The sequence below is a fragment of the Bombus pyrosoma genome, linkage group LG6, assembly GCF_014825855.1.
Source record: "Bombus pyrosoma isolate SC7728 linkage group LG6, ASM1482585v1, whole genome shotgun sequence".
Taxonomy (NCBI): domain Eukaryota; kingdom Metazoa; phylum Arthropoda; class Insecta; order Hymenoptera; family Apidae; genus Bombus; species Bombus pyrosoma.
The window spans coordinates 8,561,325-8,578,247 of record NC_057775.1 but is presented as its reverse complement, the minus strand read 5'-3'; the positions used below and the strand labels follow the sequence as shown (position 1 = coordinate 8,578,247).

Genomic DNA, 16,923 nt, shown 5'->3' with positions numbered 1-16,923 from the left:
ACAGCATTTCGTGTTCTACATGCTTCTCTATGCTACACACGTACTTGGAACTTATGGTCTGAACATTTGCTTCAGACACTTACGTGAATTCGTCATTGGACGGAGGACCTGGTTTATATCATTTCGCTGAAACATCGATGTTGATATTCTGAGTACATTGCCGATGATGTGAAAAACTGTCACACGTATAAGTAGAATTATGTCTATAATTACAGCCTATAAATAAATACAAATGCTTCTGACAATTTAATTGAAATTATTTTTTCTTTACAGATTCCAGACATACTTTTGTTCAAAGAGTTCTGCCCTCTGTGAATACGCTGAAATTTTGCAAATATTTTATTTTACACAGAATGATGATATTAAATTAAGAAAAAATAGTTCACATCACGCGCAAATCACACAAATAAAACGTTTCTCTATGAAGTAAGTGTGAAAGAACACGAATCAATAAAAAACGTATAACTAGACAAAGATACATATCTCGAGTTATTATTATCTATAATAATAATAATAACTACATAATAATAAGTCAAAACCATATATCGAATGATAAGAGGAAAAAATACCAAAGATACTCTAACAATTCTCCCCAACGAGAAAAGACACAAGAAAATATTTCACTGTATTGTCCAGGCTGAAATTCTTTTTTCGATTCACAAAGAAAAATAATCGATTCCAAATAAAATTTCCCAGTCAAAAGTAATTTCATCAACGTTAAATACATATTACAAGGATCTTGGAAACTTCGATACGAAACATCGTGGAAAAATATCTGTTTCCCGACGATTTCTCCCTTAGCTATCCTTTCCAAAGTCATTCGACTAAATGGAACAATAGAAGCGTGTAATAAGAAGATAACATATGGTCCGGAAATCATGCACCATGTTCTTGAAAACTAACACAGACAAAGAACAAAACGTATAATAACATTTATGCAACGAAGCCAAGATGAAAAACGAAAAAAAAGAAACAGAACGAGAGAACAGCGAGAGAGTAATTAACAGGATGGTTCTAAGATTGCGCCTTCTGTACTTCTGAATTAAACAATCATTAAAATTCAACAAATACGTAGGAAACGTAGGCAGGAAGTCTGATAAAATGTTTTCCGTCGTCCGCGTAGAGACAAAGTGAGAAGAAGTCGGTCCGCTAAAAATAGTATGTCAAAAAAGTAATTAAAAGCTGTTTTAATGCCTCTCACTTCTTTTCTCGCGGCCGAGTTTTCAACCTGCGAACGAATTGCCACAAAATACGATGTTCGAACGTGCTGACACGTTAAAAGCGGTGACTTTCGTCACCTCTCTTTTTTGTTCCATTTTTTCTTCCGCTCTTTTTTTTATATTTCATTTATTTCGTCTGTTCAATTTTATCTGTTTTCTCTTCTTTCTTCCTTTTCTTCTATTTCTTTTTTTTTTTTTTTTATTCCGTTTTCATAGCGCGTTCGATAAACGAATAACTCGGAATACAATGCGAAACGACAAATCACGGGACGTTTCCTCCAGAACGATAAGCGAATATGTTATCGGACAGATGATAAACGGTAATTATTTACTCGTTATTGAACCGACGAGTATTTAACGTAATAACGAGAAAACGATTACAGTAACATTTAATCGATTCATTCCGTGATTTAGCGTGTGAAATCGTATTTGCGATAACAATTGCATGAGATTATTGTACAATAGCACTCATTGCTAGCGACTATACATGTATAATATAAACGGACCGATATAATGGATCGTTTCCTACCACGCGTTCACGTGTTCTCGACTTCGTTTCGCTTCGATTTAATCACCTAATATGTGGCATGTCACTTGAAAATAAAGAAATATGTATATATTCTTTTTCTTTCTCCTATTAACTGTTTGCGTAGATTATCGCGGATACAGAATGACGAAAAAATTGAAATCAAGTTCGCCATATTAACGAGTATAATATCAGCGAAAATAGACTTTAGCGATGCGACTTACGTTTACACATTTACGTACATAACCGACACATCTAACCTAATTAAATAACATAATTGTACGGGTCTGTCTATTATTAACAACGAACAACCGCACAAAGAATTTTCCAGCGACGTGAACGTCCACGTCGTTTCGCTTTTAATTCGGATACAGAGCGAGTGAACGAAAACCAGCTATGAAACACGGAACACGGGAAGAGGATGAGCATGTACCTGGACTCAAGTGTTTCCCACCGCCAGTTAATTTCCTGTTTCGACGATACGCCGTTCGATTTCGATGAATAGCCTGTTAAAACCTCGTGTATCCTTCGCGACGATATTCCACGTGAAAAGAACATAAATCATTGACATCCAAATGGAAGTTTGGCGGCCCGTACATCGATGTTCGTTGCGCTAGATGAAATTTATGGCTGCTTTGAAAACTATCCAAATTAAATCAGCCAACGTGTAAACGGCCTTCGAACACCTCGCAGGTTTAGCTGAGAAACATTCGCGCCACTATAATAGAAAAAGTTCGCCATGTACAATTCGTCTCTTGCAATTTAGTTTTCAAGTTCCCATTTCGGTGTTCGATTGTTTCGTCACGGCGGTCGACTTCTATCGATTCGTTTTCCTATAGGTGTGTCGATTCGTCGAGTTTATTCGCACGGTGATATAGAATTTCCAGGAAAAATGTCGAAATTTAAACGATTTAATATCGTTTCGAAACGTCTCTGTTATGTTCTTTGAAACGTGCAATTTTCCTACCGAAGATATTCAACTGCTTATGCTTTGACGTTTCATCTACGTAAGAGTCATGGAACGTTCCGAGATTCTAATTTTAGTACAAATTCTACTTGCTGAGGGATTCTCACATACGTACGTGCGTACTTACGTTTAGTTCTTTTCTTAACTGAACCGCAAATTAGCCTGAACTGGCAGCGAATGCGTTTTCTAACGAACTAACATTAACGAATACGACAAAATAATCGACAGATTATGGTATTTATTTTATGGCTTGTTACGGTAACTACGCCGTTCTTCAAATGCTTCATTAGCGACCATAGTCTAATACGTTGTTTAATTCAGAAAAAAAATTCTTTTAATGACTCTGATAATGTCATTCTTGAAAAGGCTAACACATCGTATAACGATAGAACATTTACTCTTTACTAGTAAGTTTTAGAATGTGTCTGCGTAACAATGTTTATAAAAATCTTTCTAATATACCAACTACGTAGAATTATTAATATTCGCACCATTAAACACCTACATTTAAGCATTTCTTTCTTTTTATCTCATATTTCTCCCTACTTCTTTCGTTTTTTCTCTTTCCTTACCCATTGCTTTTTCCGTGTCCCACCCCCTCCCACCTTGTATCTTCCTAACTGATCCCTTCCTTATTACGTTGTTTCTTTCTTTGTCTCGCTTTCCATTCGATTCCAGACCTACCCTTTTTTCTCTTTCTCGCTTTCATCTTTATTGGATATACTTTCTGTTCGTTCGTCTCTCCTTTCTCTCGTCTCTTTTCTCATTTCTTCGATTTATTTGTCTTGTACACCGCGTGCTTTTTCTTCGCTTCCTCTTTCTTTTTTCTTCTTCGTTCTATTACTTCTGCAAGAAATGGTTAAACCCGAAACGTTGAAGATCAAAGTCGAATTTAGGCTTCCACGAATTAAAATTAAAAAGTTTACTTGTCCGAAAATTGGTTGAATAATTGTTCGAAATTCTAGAGAAGTTACGCACTGTCTACCGTCGAAATAGGAATCAAAGTCAAGCCATAACAATTTACGTTGACAAATTATGTCCAAATTGGATCGCGTGTGTCCAAGCGTACACCATACAGAGAAGGCAACAAAGATTCTCCGTGCACAGAACATTGTTAACGATGACAGAGATTTCTGAACGTGTACCAAAGTGTTTCAATTAACACAACGCAAAGGGAACAGCATGGATGCGTACGTGAAAACGACGTCAGAGCATCGTTATCAGACCGAACCAGTGCATTTTGTTACAGTTGCTATTGTGTGCCACAGAAACGATTCTCTGCTGGCTTCTGAAAACTTTTCAACTATTCGCAGTTTCGTTAATTTGACGGAAATGTGTACTATGTTCACCAACCCATATTTCTCCACTCGTTTACACTCACAACGTCTTTTGTTCTTCGTATATTTCGCTTCGATGAAACACTTTCTCCTCTATCATATATTTCTGATATCATCTTCCTTTCCGATATTTCTTAGAATAGAAACATAGATAACACAGATCATTATTTGCAGAAAGAATAAAGACGTTCCTTAAATTTTATAAGAATTAATTTTGATACAGAAAGAAAAACCAAATATTTTTAACAATTTCTTTACTAGTCTCTACGAACGCCTATGAAAATTTGTATTTTTATCGACACAATTAAAAAATAGCCTCTAATTTTCATAACAGAAATTTGTAACCAATTTTACGTGTGTTATATATTTTTGCGCGAGAGAGAATTTTCTCCGAATCATTGTTACATTGATTACTATCATTTTTATAATAATTAGAAATCTCCCTAATTGGTAAGTATAAATTTCAACAGTCTTGGAGATTGAAGATGTAAAACAAAAGATATTAATTGTAGAGCGATCTGATATGTGTATCTATTGTCTGTTATTTTTAGTCTCAAACATAGATTTCCCATGAATGCATAAAAATCCATAGTACACGCATTGTTAACGCTAGAACTGCTAAAATAATCAAAATGACCAACTCGTAATTTTTCATAGAAATTTCAGGAATTTATAACGGTGGCTTCTGAACTTTACATCCCATTGATTTCGTAGAATATTCGAATAAAAATCTATTTCTCTTCTAGTATTACATATTTTTTTCATGTATCTTCCCCTCCCACTTTGTTCTCCTTTTTTTTCTTTTTTCTTTTTTTTTTGGTACAAATGCTCCACTATAATCGCCGATAGTTCTAGTACCGATACGCGTATATGTTCACATGGGAATTTTTCTGTACATTTTATTTTTGAATTTTAGGTACGTTCTTTTACGTTACAGATAAGATTATATAAATACATAAAAACGTAGCTAAAATTCAAAAATAAAATGTATATCACGCGTTTAATATGTCGCGTTGTTAATTATAAATTTTGTCAAACTTTATAATATAATTCTATTTTACTGTAACGTTGCATATTACTAAACTTTATACCTTGCCATAGAATTTATTACATGAAGCAAACTTTGAAAAATTTGTTAATTATTTTCATTAAACAAATGCATACGCGTATATCGTCTTGGATAAAAACTATAGAGAATGATCGAGAATATTCTGAATATTATAACGAGATAAGATGATTCGTATGAAACTTTGTCGGAGCGTCCACGAGCGAAATAAAATTCTGGTTGCGGGTAAAAAAGTTTCTGCAAACACTAGAGAAATGCTTTTTAAAAGTTTTGTCGGAAAAAAAAATCTCGTGCGCCACGGTTTTGCTCAACAGACAGTAATAACTGAATTCACGAACATTATTCGCTTGTAAAGGAAACAATTTATCACAAAAGTTGCAAAGTCCGTTCTCTATTCGCAGAAGTCCATGTTGTAACGTTAGAAATATAAGAATTGTTTATCAAATCGGAACTATAACATTTATAATCGAATCGCATTACGTAAAAATTCCATTTTAGAAATAAACCAATAATCGAGAATCGAAGACAATCGCTGATTGAATTGTATTTCATTAAGAATTTTGGATTGCGTTGTTAGAACCATATAAATCTCTATCGTTTTATTTCATTCGAATCGAACGATACGATACACTTTGCCGTGGAAATTAATTTGAGGATATATTTTTTTTTTATTTGGATGTATTTTACAATCAATTCTCATTGAGAATTATAAGTAAATAATTTGAAGATATGAGTTAACTCGTCGTATTTCGTACTTATATTACAACGAGGCTTTTCTGAGAGTTGACTTGGAAACAATGGAAGCTGCTATCGGGCTTTCATGAAACTCGTATAAAAATCTTAATGGAAAAGTAGAAAAGTCATAAAAATAAAGGGAAATTCATCGCTATCGAGAACAATCGTCGAATACGCGACAATCTAATATGCGAAAACCAGCGTATAACTTACGAGATCACCTAATAATAATTTATTTATTTAGAGAAAGATTTCATATTTTGTATGTTTGTGCTTGTACGAGATACACGATATATCATATTTATACGTTGCAAAGATTAAAATTAATGTGCCTTTATTAACTTTGAACTGTGTGACTGACAAGGTTTCTATTGTTTTTAATGAAATATCAACCCAGTTGGCAAATAATATCTTCTCCCTTCTTTTACAATGAAATTTAATATAGTTAGAGCAGCAAATTCGTCGAATGTATATGATAGTGACCATTCGTAAATAAAGACAGAACAGAGGATAACTATCGTTCTTTGTCATGGTTCAACCATATTAATTACGATTTTATTCCGCGAGAAAGATGGTTTTAATAAGTGAACAAACGGTGTGCGACAAAGTGACGTAGTTCTCGTTACGTAAGTCTCTTTTTTCTTCTCTTAATGCCATTCGCAATAATTCACGGATGAAAGATATCACGTAAATGAAAACTATGTATGTAGATCCTCGTTGGGAATAGTCGTGACGTAAAGGCGATCAGTTCTTGTCATGATATTCCAACTTCGTCGCACCAACATTTGGTAGAACCACTCTTACGAATCGAAATGACAGAATGAGATAAATTTTTCAGACGATACTCTACCTTTCCAATGTGGTTCTATAATAAATGTAATAAATATAATATTTATCGATAGTATTCACCATCGCCTAATGGATATCGGATAACTGTCGACACGAACGTAGAATATTTTACTTTATACCAATTAAACGTAATAGCAACTAAAGAGACTTTTTAGTCCTGCGTGATACGTAAATCAACGACACGTAATTACGCACTTTGCTCACTTTCCCAATTTTGCCTGTATGGCTGTTCTTTTTTCACGAAAAATTATTAACGTTTAACGTATTTTCAGTTTAATCCTCTTAACTTTCAAAATTTATCAAAAAGATTGGATCTCTCATTTGTTCAAACGTACTACTAATACGTATTAATTAAATGGAAATTTATTGAAATTTAATTTAAACGTAAACGTAAACGTTAAGTGATATAATCTGTTTGATCGTCGAATGAATTAAATCGAAGAAACGTTATACTTTTCGTTATTTTTACGAAATAACGAGATTCCATTTCTCGGAATAAGGGGAAAAAATATATTAACTTCTCGAAATTTAGAAAACTCGTTGAATTGCATACTTCTGTACAATTATCTTCGAAACAAATAAATGTGGAACACACGCTGCATGCGCAAGTACAGAAACGATCTGGCCTTTACCGTCCGACAGTAAAGTTCCTTTCGATGAAATAATTAGCGATATAAATAGATGCAGTTGAATAATTTGCATTCATAATTTTATTGGCAGTATTTCGATGAATTACTTGTTTTACGTTACTTCAACCGAATACTTTTACCGTTGCATTGCGTGTATCGTAACGATATCGACGCTTCGACGAAATATAATACTTCGACTAAATTGTTGTGGATTCGAACTCAATTTTCAATTGATCCGCAAATTGCACCATTCGCGAGTGTAGATATAAGATCTCCATTACTGATGACCATTATTTATAGTTCTGAGAAATCTATATACATCGCGTGTTTACGTTAAGCGAATTTATCGACATATTTCTGTAAAACACTTAGGCAGTAAAATGTTTCATGTACAGTTGATTTATACCATCGCCTTTTCCATCTTGTATAATTGTATATATATAATAGGAATCAGTGATAATGATGAATTAATATCACAAAGTTATATATTAGCAAGATTTGAAGTATTAATATCATTAGGAAGATTTTACAAGTCATAAATCGCGAGTTATTGATATTTGCAAATTCTCTTGCATGACAGTGATATATTTGGCAATAAAAAGGACGAAATCGTACAAATAAAGTTTACAACTTGCAACCGATTTGGCTATAAAAATTTGTTTTCTTAAAAAATTGCAGAATTCAACAATTGTAAAGGAGAAGTTCACAATACGTAACTACTAACTCGTTAATTGGCCGATATTATTATAATAGAAAATAATCTTGGATCTATTTGACAAGAATTGATAAAATTATTAGAAAGAAACCTATAGACAATCTATAATTTGCAACTTATCAACCGAAGCAATATTAATCAATGGAACACTACAAATGATCGATAATAATAAATTCTCTTGTACAACGGTAACAAATTAGCTACGTAAAAGAGATGAAGTTTTACAAATATGCGGCCATCTGATTATCCTCTTTTCATACAAAATTATACCTCTATAACTCATAAACCTATCGAGTTACTAATATAATTAGCTACTAAATCATCGTGCAAGAATATCCTCGTCTTCCTATGGTCAAACCTAACCCAACCTTAATAACCTTCATCTATATCTATCCAATCTCGATCCCCTTTCTGCATCTCCAGCGAAACGCTCGAAAACAGTTGTCGTTTACAGATAACACTTACCGAACAGTCATTGACGTAACAGAAGTCACCGGAAGCTGACGTCGGTACCCAAAGATGTTCTCCATTAAGTGCACCGGGACCCCAATCGGGCGTTGATCGGGGTTCACGGTGACCGCCACTCGTTCCACCCTCTTCTCTCCCTCTGAAACGGCAAGACACTCGATTACGGAGTGACACTTCGATATCGCCGGTGTGCTGTTGCAGTTGACGTTAATTCCTCTACAGAAATTCCATTAGGACGCGGACAATACATATTGGAGGGCCGATGGGAGGAGAGAGAACAGCAACGACTGTCTAGCAAAGTCTTCTGGAATTTAAATCCTCGTACAACTGGGATACACGATTGCACCGTATTTGGGACAAAGCCGTTGATCATTCTGCGAGGAATTAACGTAACAAACTGCACAGTTGACCTGTCATAACACATCGATTCACGTATCACAACGGTTAGACGACACTGAAGTAAGCGGGTTTTATCGACGTTTTCATGCTGATCGTACACAATGACGATTCGTCAAGCTAGATAGCGATTAGTATTGCTTTTATGTAGACTAAATGGTTTGGTTTTATTGTTTCATTGGGAAAACTGATTCGTAGATATGAAACGGTATTTCGTAAAATAAATCATGCGAGTGCAAATGAAATTACGTAAATAAATAACAGTTATTGTAATATCATAGATATTCAGTTACGATACGAGGAGTTATAAAAATGATTAAAGAAGCATCGTAATGTAGAATTTCTTGTGCCTCTACGAAAATGCCAAACGTGGATATATGAAATTTTGAGAATCCATCACGTACCTTTCTTTACGATCTAATATAATTTTTATTTAATCCGCTTATCGTTCCTGGTGGATTTTTAATCTTCTAAAAACAGGATTCTCTAAAAATATTTAAATTAAAAGAGTCAACAGAACTACTGCCATTCACTTCTTATAACTTGTAGATTATTTAATAAACATTCTATGCTATCCATACAAAAAGTGAACTAATTTCCTTTAATCCGCTAATCGTTCCTGGTCGATTTTTAATTAGGAATATTTTCTAAATATATTTCAATTCGAAGCATTCATTGAACCAATATGTATTTGTATACCAAACCAGGAACATTTGTTTTTAATACAATCCTTTTTGATGTAACCACGTGCGTTTCACTGTTCGAGTAAATCGCTTATAAACAATTACATTTTTCCATTATTTATGAGCATTTTATATATTACATAAGTGGCTCAATTGTGACAGACCCTTTCAAACATTCCCAGTATTAAATGGAAGAAATACACAAATATCTCGAATTTGTTACAAGTCTGTGACTAAATTATTAATAACCGCGTCTCCTGTAAATTTGCTCCACTTTAACGAGCGAAATTACTATGTTTGACACCTTGTCCGATTCTGTTTTGCTACACTGTGCAGGGGTTGAATAAGTGACCGTACGTGTTTCACGGTTCAAGCGACTGTGTAGACAAGTTAAAAGCAGAAAAGAGGATAGGAAGGAAGTTTCAAAATTAATCGAAACTCTTTGTTGTCTGGTTCGCATCTTCGATGAGACGACGTTGTCGGAAGAATGAGTTAATACCGTGTCCCGTAGGATATCGCGGAAGCGTACTGCTGGCATCGTAAAAAATTTAAGGATACTTTAAATTTCAAAGACGCGACCCGAACATAATGCGCGACACGACGTGCAACTTTAACGACAAAAGTCACCCAGTGGATCTACCGTTCCCTTTGGACGATTATATAAAAATTTTAGGCCGTCGTTCGCAGCACAGCCGCCCCTCGCGCAGCCTGCTTTCTGCATAATTAGTCCGCGGAAATTGCCGGATATCTAGGTCAAACACGAGACAGAAAGAGGGAACGCGAAATGACGTAGTTTTCCTCTGGCATGCTCGTTACAAACGACTATCTGTTGCGTATCGAATAGCTTCGATATGGAAAATCGAAACACGCGAAAGACCACCGCGTTATTCATACGTCACGAAAAACGGAAATTATTCGTTCGCGTCGTCGTGTTTCGATGATTTTTCAAACTATATTCGCCGTACGTGTAGCATGCTTTTTGCGGAATCCAGCGAACCTAATATTTTCTACTTCGTTTCATTAGCAGATTCGCCACACCCGATCCGCCTAAGAAGATTAAAAAAGTTTTGTAATTCGCAATGTAAAAATTGTGGGATTCCTGTTTCACGTTGTTTTATGGGTGTTATTTGATCAGTAGATTCGGCGATTGATTCACACTGTGAAGCCGTGTAAAAAACGCTGTCGTAACAATTCTTCGCTTTAGACTATAAATACATCGCAGTGCATCTGAAGGATAGCACTCGTTTCTGGATAAAAGAAATACGTGAAACGTGTTTGATTTATGAAAATAGTCAATCGTCGTAATGTGAAAGTTGCTTTTCTCGACTGAAATTTTATTTCATTGTTTATACTTGATTTAGTTGCTTATAGGCAAGCTTTGCAAGATGTTTATAACGAGGTATACATCTTGCTCAAAAATGTTTAAAGAAGTTTTCGCACGGCCGCGTCTAACGGATCAACAGCAATCTACGCGAGATCAAAAGAAAATATTCAAAAATAGTAACGAAACGTTATTGAACCAATTAGGCCGGCGTAATTCCGATTATATGTCGAACGTTGACCGAATTCGCAAATAGATTGCAATTAATCGAGTTTGCAAACGATCTAGGCAGGCAGTATGATTATTTTAAAGCGATAGCCGCAATTAACAACGAAACCGGGCAACGTTGTAATTACCTGGCTCACGGATCTAGTCTGAAATATTTCGTATGATTAATAACAATTGCTTATCAACTTATTTATTTAATTATTTACGTAGACGCGGTAGAAAAATGTATGAATTATAGTAGAGAAATTATTAGAACGATTAACATCTAATGATCGTCTATCAGCGCGATTATTCCAAGAATTTATTCGTTTTCAAAGAAGATAAAATACTTTTAGAATTTGTTGTTATACAAAATAGACGTTTCTTTTAAACGCGAATATACATATCCTATTTCTTTTGTTAGATGAAGAATTTATACGAAGGCGAACGATTCGCACGATCAGCATCTTCGAGGACCATTGTAACAAGCCTCTAAAAATATGACTAAATATTATCTCAACGTCTACCACGATTTAACAACTTCCGCGTTACGTTCATTAAACGCTATACACGAAACATTGCTTCCGTTATAACAAAATACACGACTCTTTCATTTTATAAAATTGGCCAATATTTTTGATTATTCGGATGTGCTGAGGTCATCCCTAAAGTACTTCCCTCTTACTCTGCGATAGTACAACCATAGGAGAGACTACGAGTAGCCTCAACTAAAAGTAAAAGAAAAACGACAAGATTTCTCTGGTTTTTAAATCGATTAATTAATTATCTTGCGGCGAAAACAGAGTATCACGTGAAACCCGAAGAATGGATAAAAGAGGAGAACGCATGGTACTTATGTTGCCGCATTAATTCTAAATATAACGAGACCTGGTTAGGGGACGATGCGCTATGTAGAATTAGTCCCTTAATAATGAACGCTCTGCGGTCATTAAACATTCACAAACATCCCCTGGAGGATACGCGACCGTAATACAGAACCTGAAAATTCCATTTACCAATAGACCCATACTTCGTCCCCTACCCTTGGTCTGTGGTCCTTTAGAGACATCTCAATGTTCAGAAGTCCTTTGCCATCGAAATTCATCCTGTTTGTCAAATCTGTCGGACAGGGGTGGGAACATGGAATCCTTAAGCGGTAGCTTTCCAAATTATTTAATGATTTTAATGATTCTCGATGGAATTCCAAGAGAAACTGTGATTCTATCTCTTTTTATGATATTTAATATCGATCTTCGAATACTTGCCTTGATAAATACAGGACATTCAATTTATCTGAAAGAAACTATCGGAGCAACGAATTATACGTAATGTATTTCGAATTAATACCACGAGATGCTCCATGTACATGTGGACAGTGGTGAATTGTAATCTCAGTGATATCGTTTCGATCGATATTGAAGATAAACGTTGGAAAGTTCAAACGTTTGAACGTCATCCGGCGAAAGGAGTAATAAATTATTATCCCTAGTTAATTAATCCGTATAAGATTATAGGTTAATTAAGCCGCGCCAAATGAGAGATAAATCTGCCAAAGCTTCTATAAACCAATAATTGTGTTCTTAATTGACTTTCGAGTTCACAGAGCCTCGTTTATTCAAAGAAATCAACTGTAAACGAAAAGATAGATCAAAAATGCGAACAATATGCAACTATAAAATTAAAACCGATCATCAAACAAAATAATTTCGTTATTATTGAAGATAAATCACGAATTATAAAACAACAACAGTGAAACTCTTCCCTTTATAAATTTAATACATCACGTACATATGATTATGTTATCTTGTACGAAACCTTCTAAAATTTCATTAGAACTATGACGAGATCCGATTATCACGATTATATTGGTTTCAAGCTTAAGGACGAGGCTGGAAATATAAAAGTTACGAGATATTTAATATAAATACGTATTTCACAGAGACCATCAAAATATTTAAACAGTCCATCGTCCATTATATACGTTTCAATGGAATTATTTTTAACGCTTATACGCTTTTAATGTAGCTGTTCATACCACGTTTTAATTTTTTACTAGCTGTATGTTTACAGTAAATTTTTCTAGCTTCCATATATTAGGTTGTCCGAAAAGTATCTTTCCTTTACAGGCCCGTCTTTTACAACGATGCGTCTTTATACAAACATGAAACCTAATCTGTCGATCGTTGTGATCTTTATTTTGATAGAACAAAATGGATCATACGTAATTCGATAAAACAATATAAAAGGAAAAATATTGCTCATCCATCATTTCCTTTTCCATAAAACGAAAGAAACTTTTCGGACAACCTAATATATATACGTATACCTTCAAATTGGTTTCAAATTTTGCCAATGTAATCACACCAACCCGCGTCTCATTACATGCTAATACAATTTCAGAATTTTTCATAAAACCCACGCAATATATATACGTTTTCTATAGTAAAATACTTTTATAAATCACTGTAATCTCGCACGACATTTATCACGAAAAATATCATGAAACTTTCAAAGTATCATTCATCCGATACTTTCTTCTCATCTTTTTAACATATTCCAACCTTTTCGTTCAGCGATTTGGATCAATAATCCTGAAGAAGGGTAGACGAACGCGGAAGTCCATGACAGCGGGTAACTGCTTGAAAATTTTACCTTATTGACAAAACGTGTTTGGCGGGTCGATTGACGAGTTCGCTGCAAAGACCTCTACGACGTGAAAAACGGTTTCGTATGTATCGACAGTTTGTAATACACAGCGTCAAACCGCGCATCGAAAAGCAGACCATAAAGAAATCGATGAAACTTCAATATCACCGAGATTTTAAACTTAATTTTTTACTTTCGTCTAAGATTGATATTTTCCATTAAACATAGATATATTAATATGGAATACCTTATATCGCATTTATTAAGCTTTCTAAGCATGAATTTCTTCTCGAATCGTGTTTCAACTTACACAAACTTGGTCTATGTATAATTCAATTTAAATTAACTTCTAAACTTTATATTAGTTTAAAATAATTTGAATATAGTTCGTTGTTACAATAGCTTTTCCCAAGATACTTTTAATATTTCGTCATGGATACGTTCGAAAAATGGAGGCCCAATCTTTATTCTTTTCTCCTTTCGTACACGTGTCGAGAATATAAAACAGCAACTTCTTCTGCGAAAAGAACTGACGAATATGCGTGCAACGCCGCGACATTCATTTAATAAGCTTTCGTCATCGAATTCAATTTATTTCTACAATGGATATATAGATTCGACTCAACTGATTTGTCTTTTATTTTAAGCGATAAACAAGAAGATAATGGTTCAACCATTGTTTACATACAGAGTTTCCACAATGTAAGAAACAACTGACAAATATGCGTTTACGACAATTCCTATATTCGTTCTACGTCGATGTAACAAATCGACATCATCTCCAACTCCAAAAGAACTAAACCTCCCCGCTCTAATAGCCTACCATGAAATGAGAATCGTAGAAGCTCCATCGTCTGAAAAATTAAATCGAAAGTATCAATTAAACGACAAACACCAAAAGGAAGTAAACCGAAAGTATCGATCAAAGGATAAAGTAAAGTTCTCGTACGATGGATACATATATTTTTCATCGAAGAATGCACGCCGTTTTTACTTCCTATTTAATGAGCCAAACAGTTGAACGCACAGAAATTGATGGAACTCTACCTTCGACTCTAATTCCCTCATAAATTGAGTACCTATAGATTAATTGAGAATCGTGATAAACGATGTAAGTGCCACAAGGGAAAATTTCCAATAGAAACGAAAAAAATTTTTTCTGTTAATTCCACTACGTATAGGTGCCATTTATCACTCGAACGTTATTGACTTTCAACGTTCATCGCTTTTATGGATTCGCAAAACATATATACTCAAATGGTATACCTACATGTATAAAAAAATGTCGTGAGTGAGTTAAATTTATTTCTTCGTATATCATTCATTCATCGTATACTTAATGATATACTCACTCATCTATGCTCAGGCTGTAACATTCCTATATAACTATAGTACGGTATAATTAGAATGTAATACTCGTCAAAATTGAGGTAAACTATTTTATCAGTGAGTCGAATAAATAAATAAATATGATAAATAAATATAGTTTTTTTTTTAAATGTAATGTACATCGCAATATACGTTAAATTAAGTAAATATACACTAGTATAGTGTACGTTGACCAAGTCGTGTATTGTAAAAACAAATCGGTCGTTCAAAGCCGATATTTGCGAGCATTTACAGCAATAAATGTGTAACTCGCTATATATACATGAAATTTCTATGAAAATCCTTTTCGCAGAAAGAGTCGTCTTCTTTTTATTTTCCTGACGCTCCAGTCATTTACTGCTCGTTGAAACTTAGTAACAAGAATTCCACTTAACAGCAGCAAAATTTTCAAAAAAGATGAGAAATAAAATTCAGATCAACGACGGTTTCATCCCCGCAACGAGCAACCACTGTTTCGAGGAAGGGTGACGCTTTTTCGTATCATGAAGAACAAACAGCAAATATCGAAGAACTTTTGCACCCGTAGAGATGAATCCGGAGTATTAATTAAACGCCAAAATATCCTTTACGATTCGCTTTGCCTCTCTAATTACAAGGGCAAACGTTTTTCCCCGGTAGAAAGGCACTTTTGCTCGCGGAGGGAACGAGCGGAACACAAGTATCGCATTCTCCTGCTAATTCCTGGCGTTCGTAATTCGATTGCGAATGTTCGTTATCCAAGAAGCGGGCCAGAAATAGCTCGATCGAGGGCGTGAAACTGCCACTGCATTTTCCACTATCTCTCTCTCTCTCTCTCTCTCTCTCTTTCTCTCTCTCAGCCAGCGAAAAATCTCGTTTCAATCACAGCCTCCTCTCTTCCCATTTCTTCGCGATCGATCGTTACTTGTCGCATAAATGAAAAAAATAAAAAAGAACGTCTTCGGGCTAGTTACCTGATCAAAATACGGGATAGGGGAACAAATTACGAATCGAAAATCGTCGAGCTAATATCTATTCTTGGCCGCAGTCGAAATTCCATGACGAAATATTTTTGTGAACCGTAGGAGAAGAAAGGTTTTGAATCGCACCCTTCAAAAGCTGTTTCCTACTGCTACGAAAGAAGAGAGACAAACTTTTCATCCGTACCTATTACAAGAAATTGTTACATTCCCCAAAAAAGGTGCTGTTATTGTACATCTACCTATAAAAACTCGCTAAAAAGTCTTAAGGCTGCTATTATGTTCACTCTAAAGTTGAGAAGGATAAAGGAAACTGGTAAAATTCAAAGTCAGCATTAAATGCTTACTCAAAGGAGACCATAAAACGTTTGAGCGGGTTCGTATATCTAAGATTTGAACGAAAAATCACGAATTGTTTGTTTCGACTAGTTCGATTAATACTTTATACGATAAGCAAAGTATACATTGCTAATATATTAACAATTTACGAAAAAAAATTCATGCAATTTAAAATTCAAAGTCAGCATCAAATGCTTACTCAAAGGAGACCGTAAAACTTCTGAGCGGGTTCGTATATCTAAGATTTGAACGAAAAATCACGAATTGTTTGTTTCGACTGGTTTGATAGTTCTGGCGTCAAACACTCGTTTCTAAACGCGAGTTAAGTTTTGCAAGTTAACGAGTTTCTAATGGGCCAATAAGAAATCGACGGGTCTCGGCGTAATCAAATCGCAGGCAATCGTATCGTAATCAGTCTCTGGCCCTGGATCGTGTTTCCAAAGATACAGATTAAGTTTTGCCAGGACTTCTCTTCTTCCGCGAAACTTTCCC

The 16,923-nt window shown here is 34.9% G+C and overlaps 1 protein-coding gene across 8 annotated transcripts in view; it reads right to left on the bottom strand.

Moving 5' to 3' along the window:
* LOC122568244 (eye-specific diacylglycerol kinase) overlaps positions 1-16,923 on the bottom strand; it is a 74,760-nt gene that overhangs the window by 38,418 nt on the left and 19,419 nt on the right. For all 8 annotated transcript variants that reach the window (XR_006317020.1, XR_006317021.1, XR_006317019.1 and 5 more), the window contains one exon: positions 8,510-8,651. Coding sequence is in view for 1 of the 8 variants with exons in the window: in XM_043727775.1 (XP_043583710.1) it covers positions 8,510-8,651 (142 nt within the window). In the remaining 7 variants the exon portion in view is untranslated. The remainder of the gene's footprint in view (positions 1-8,509; positions 8,652-16,923) is intronic.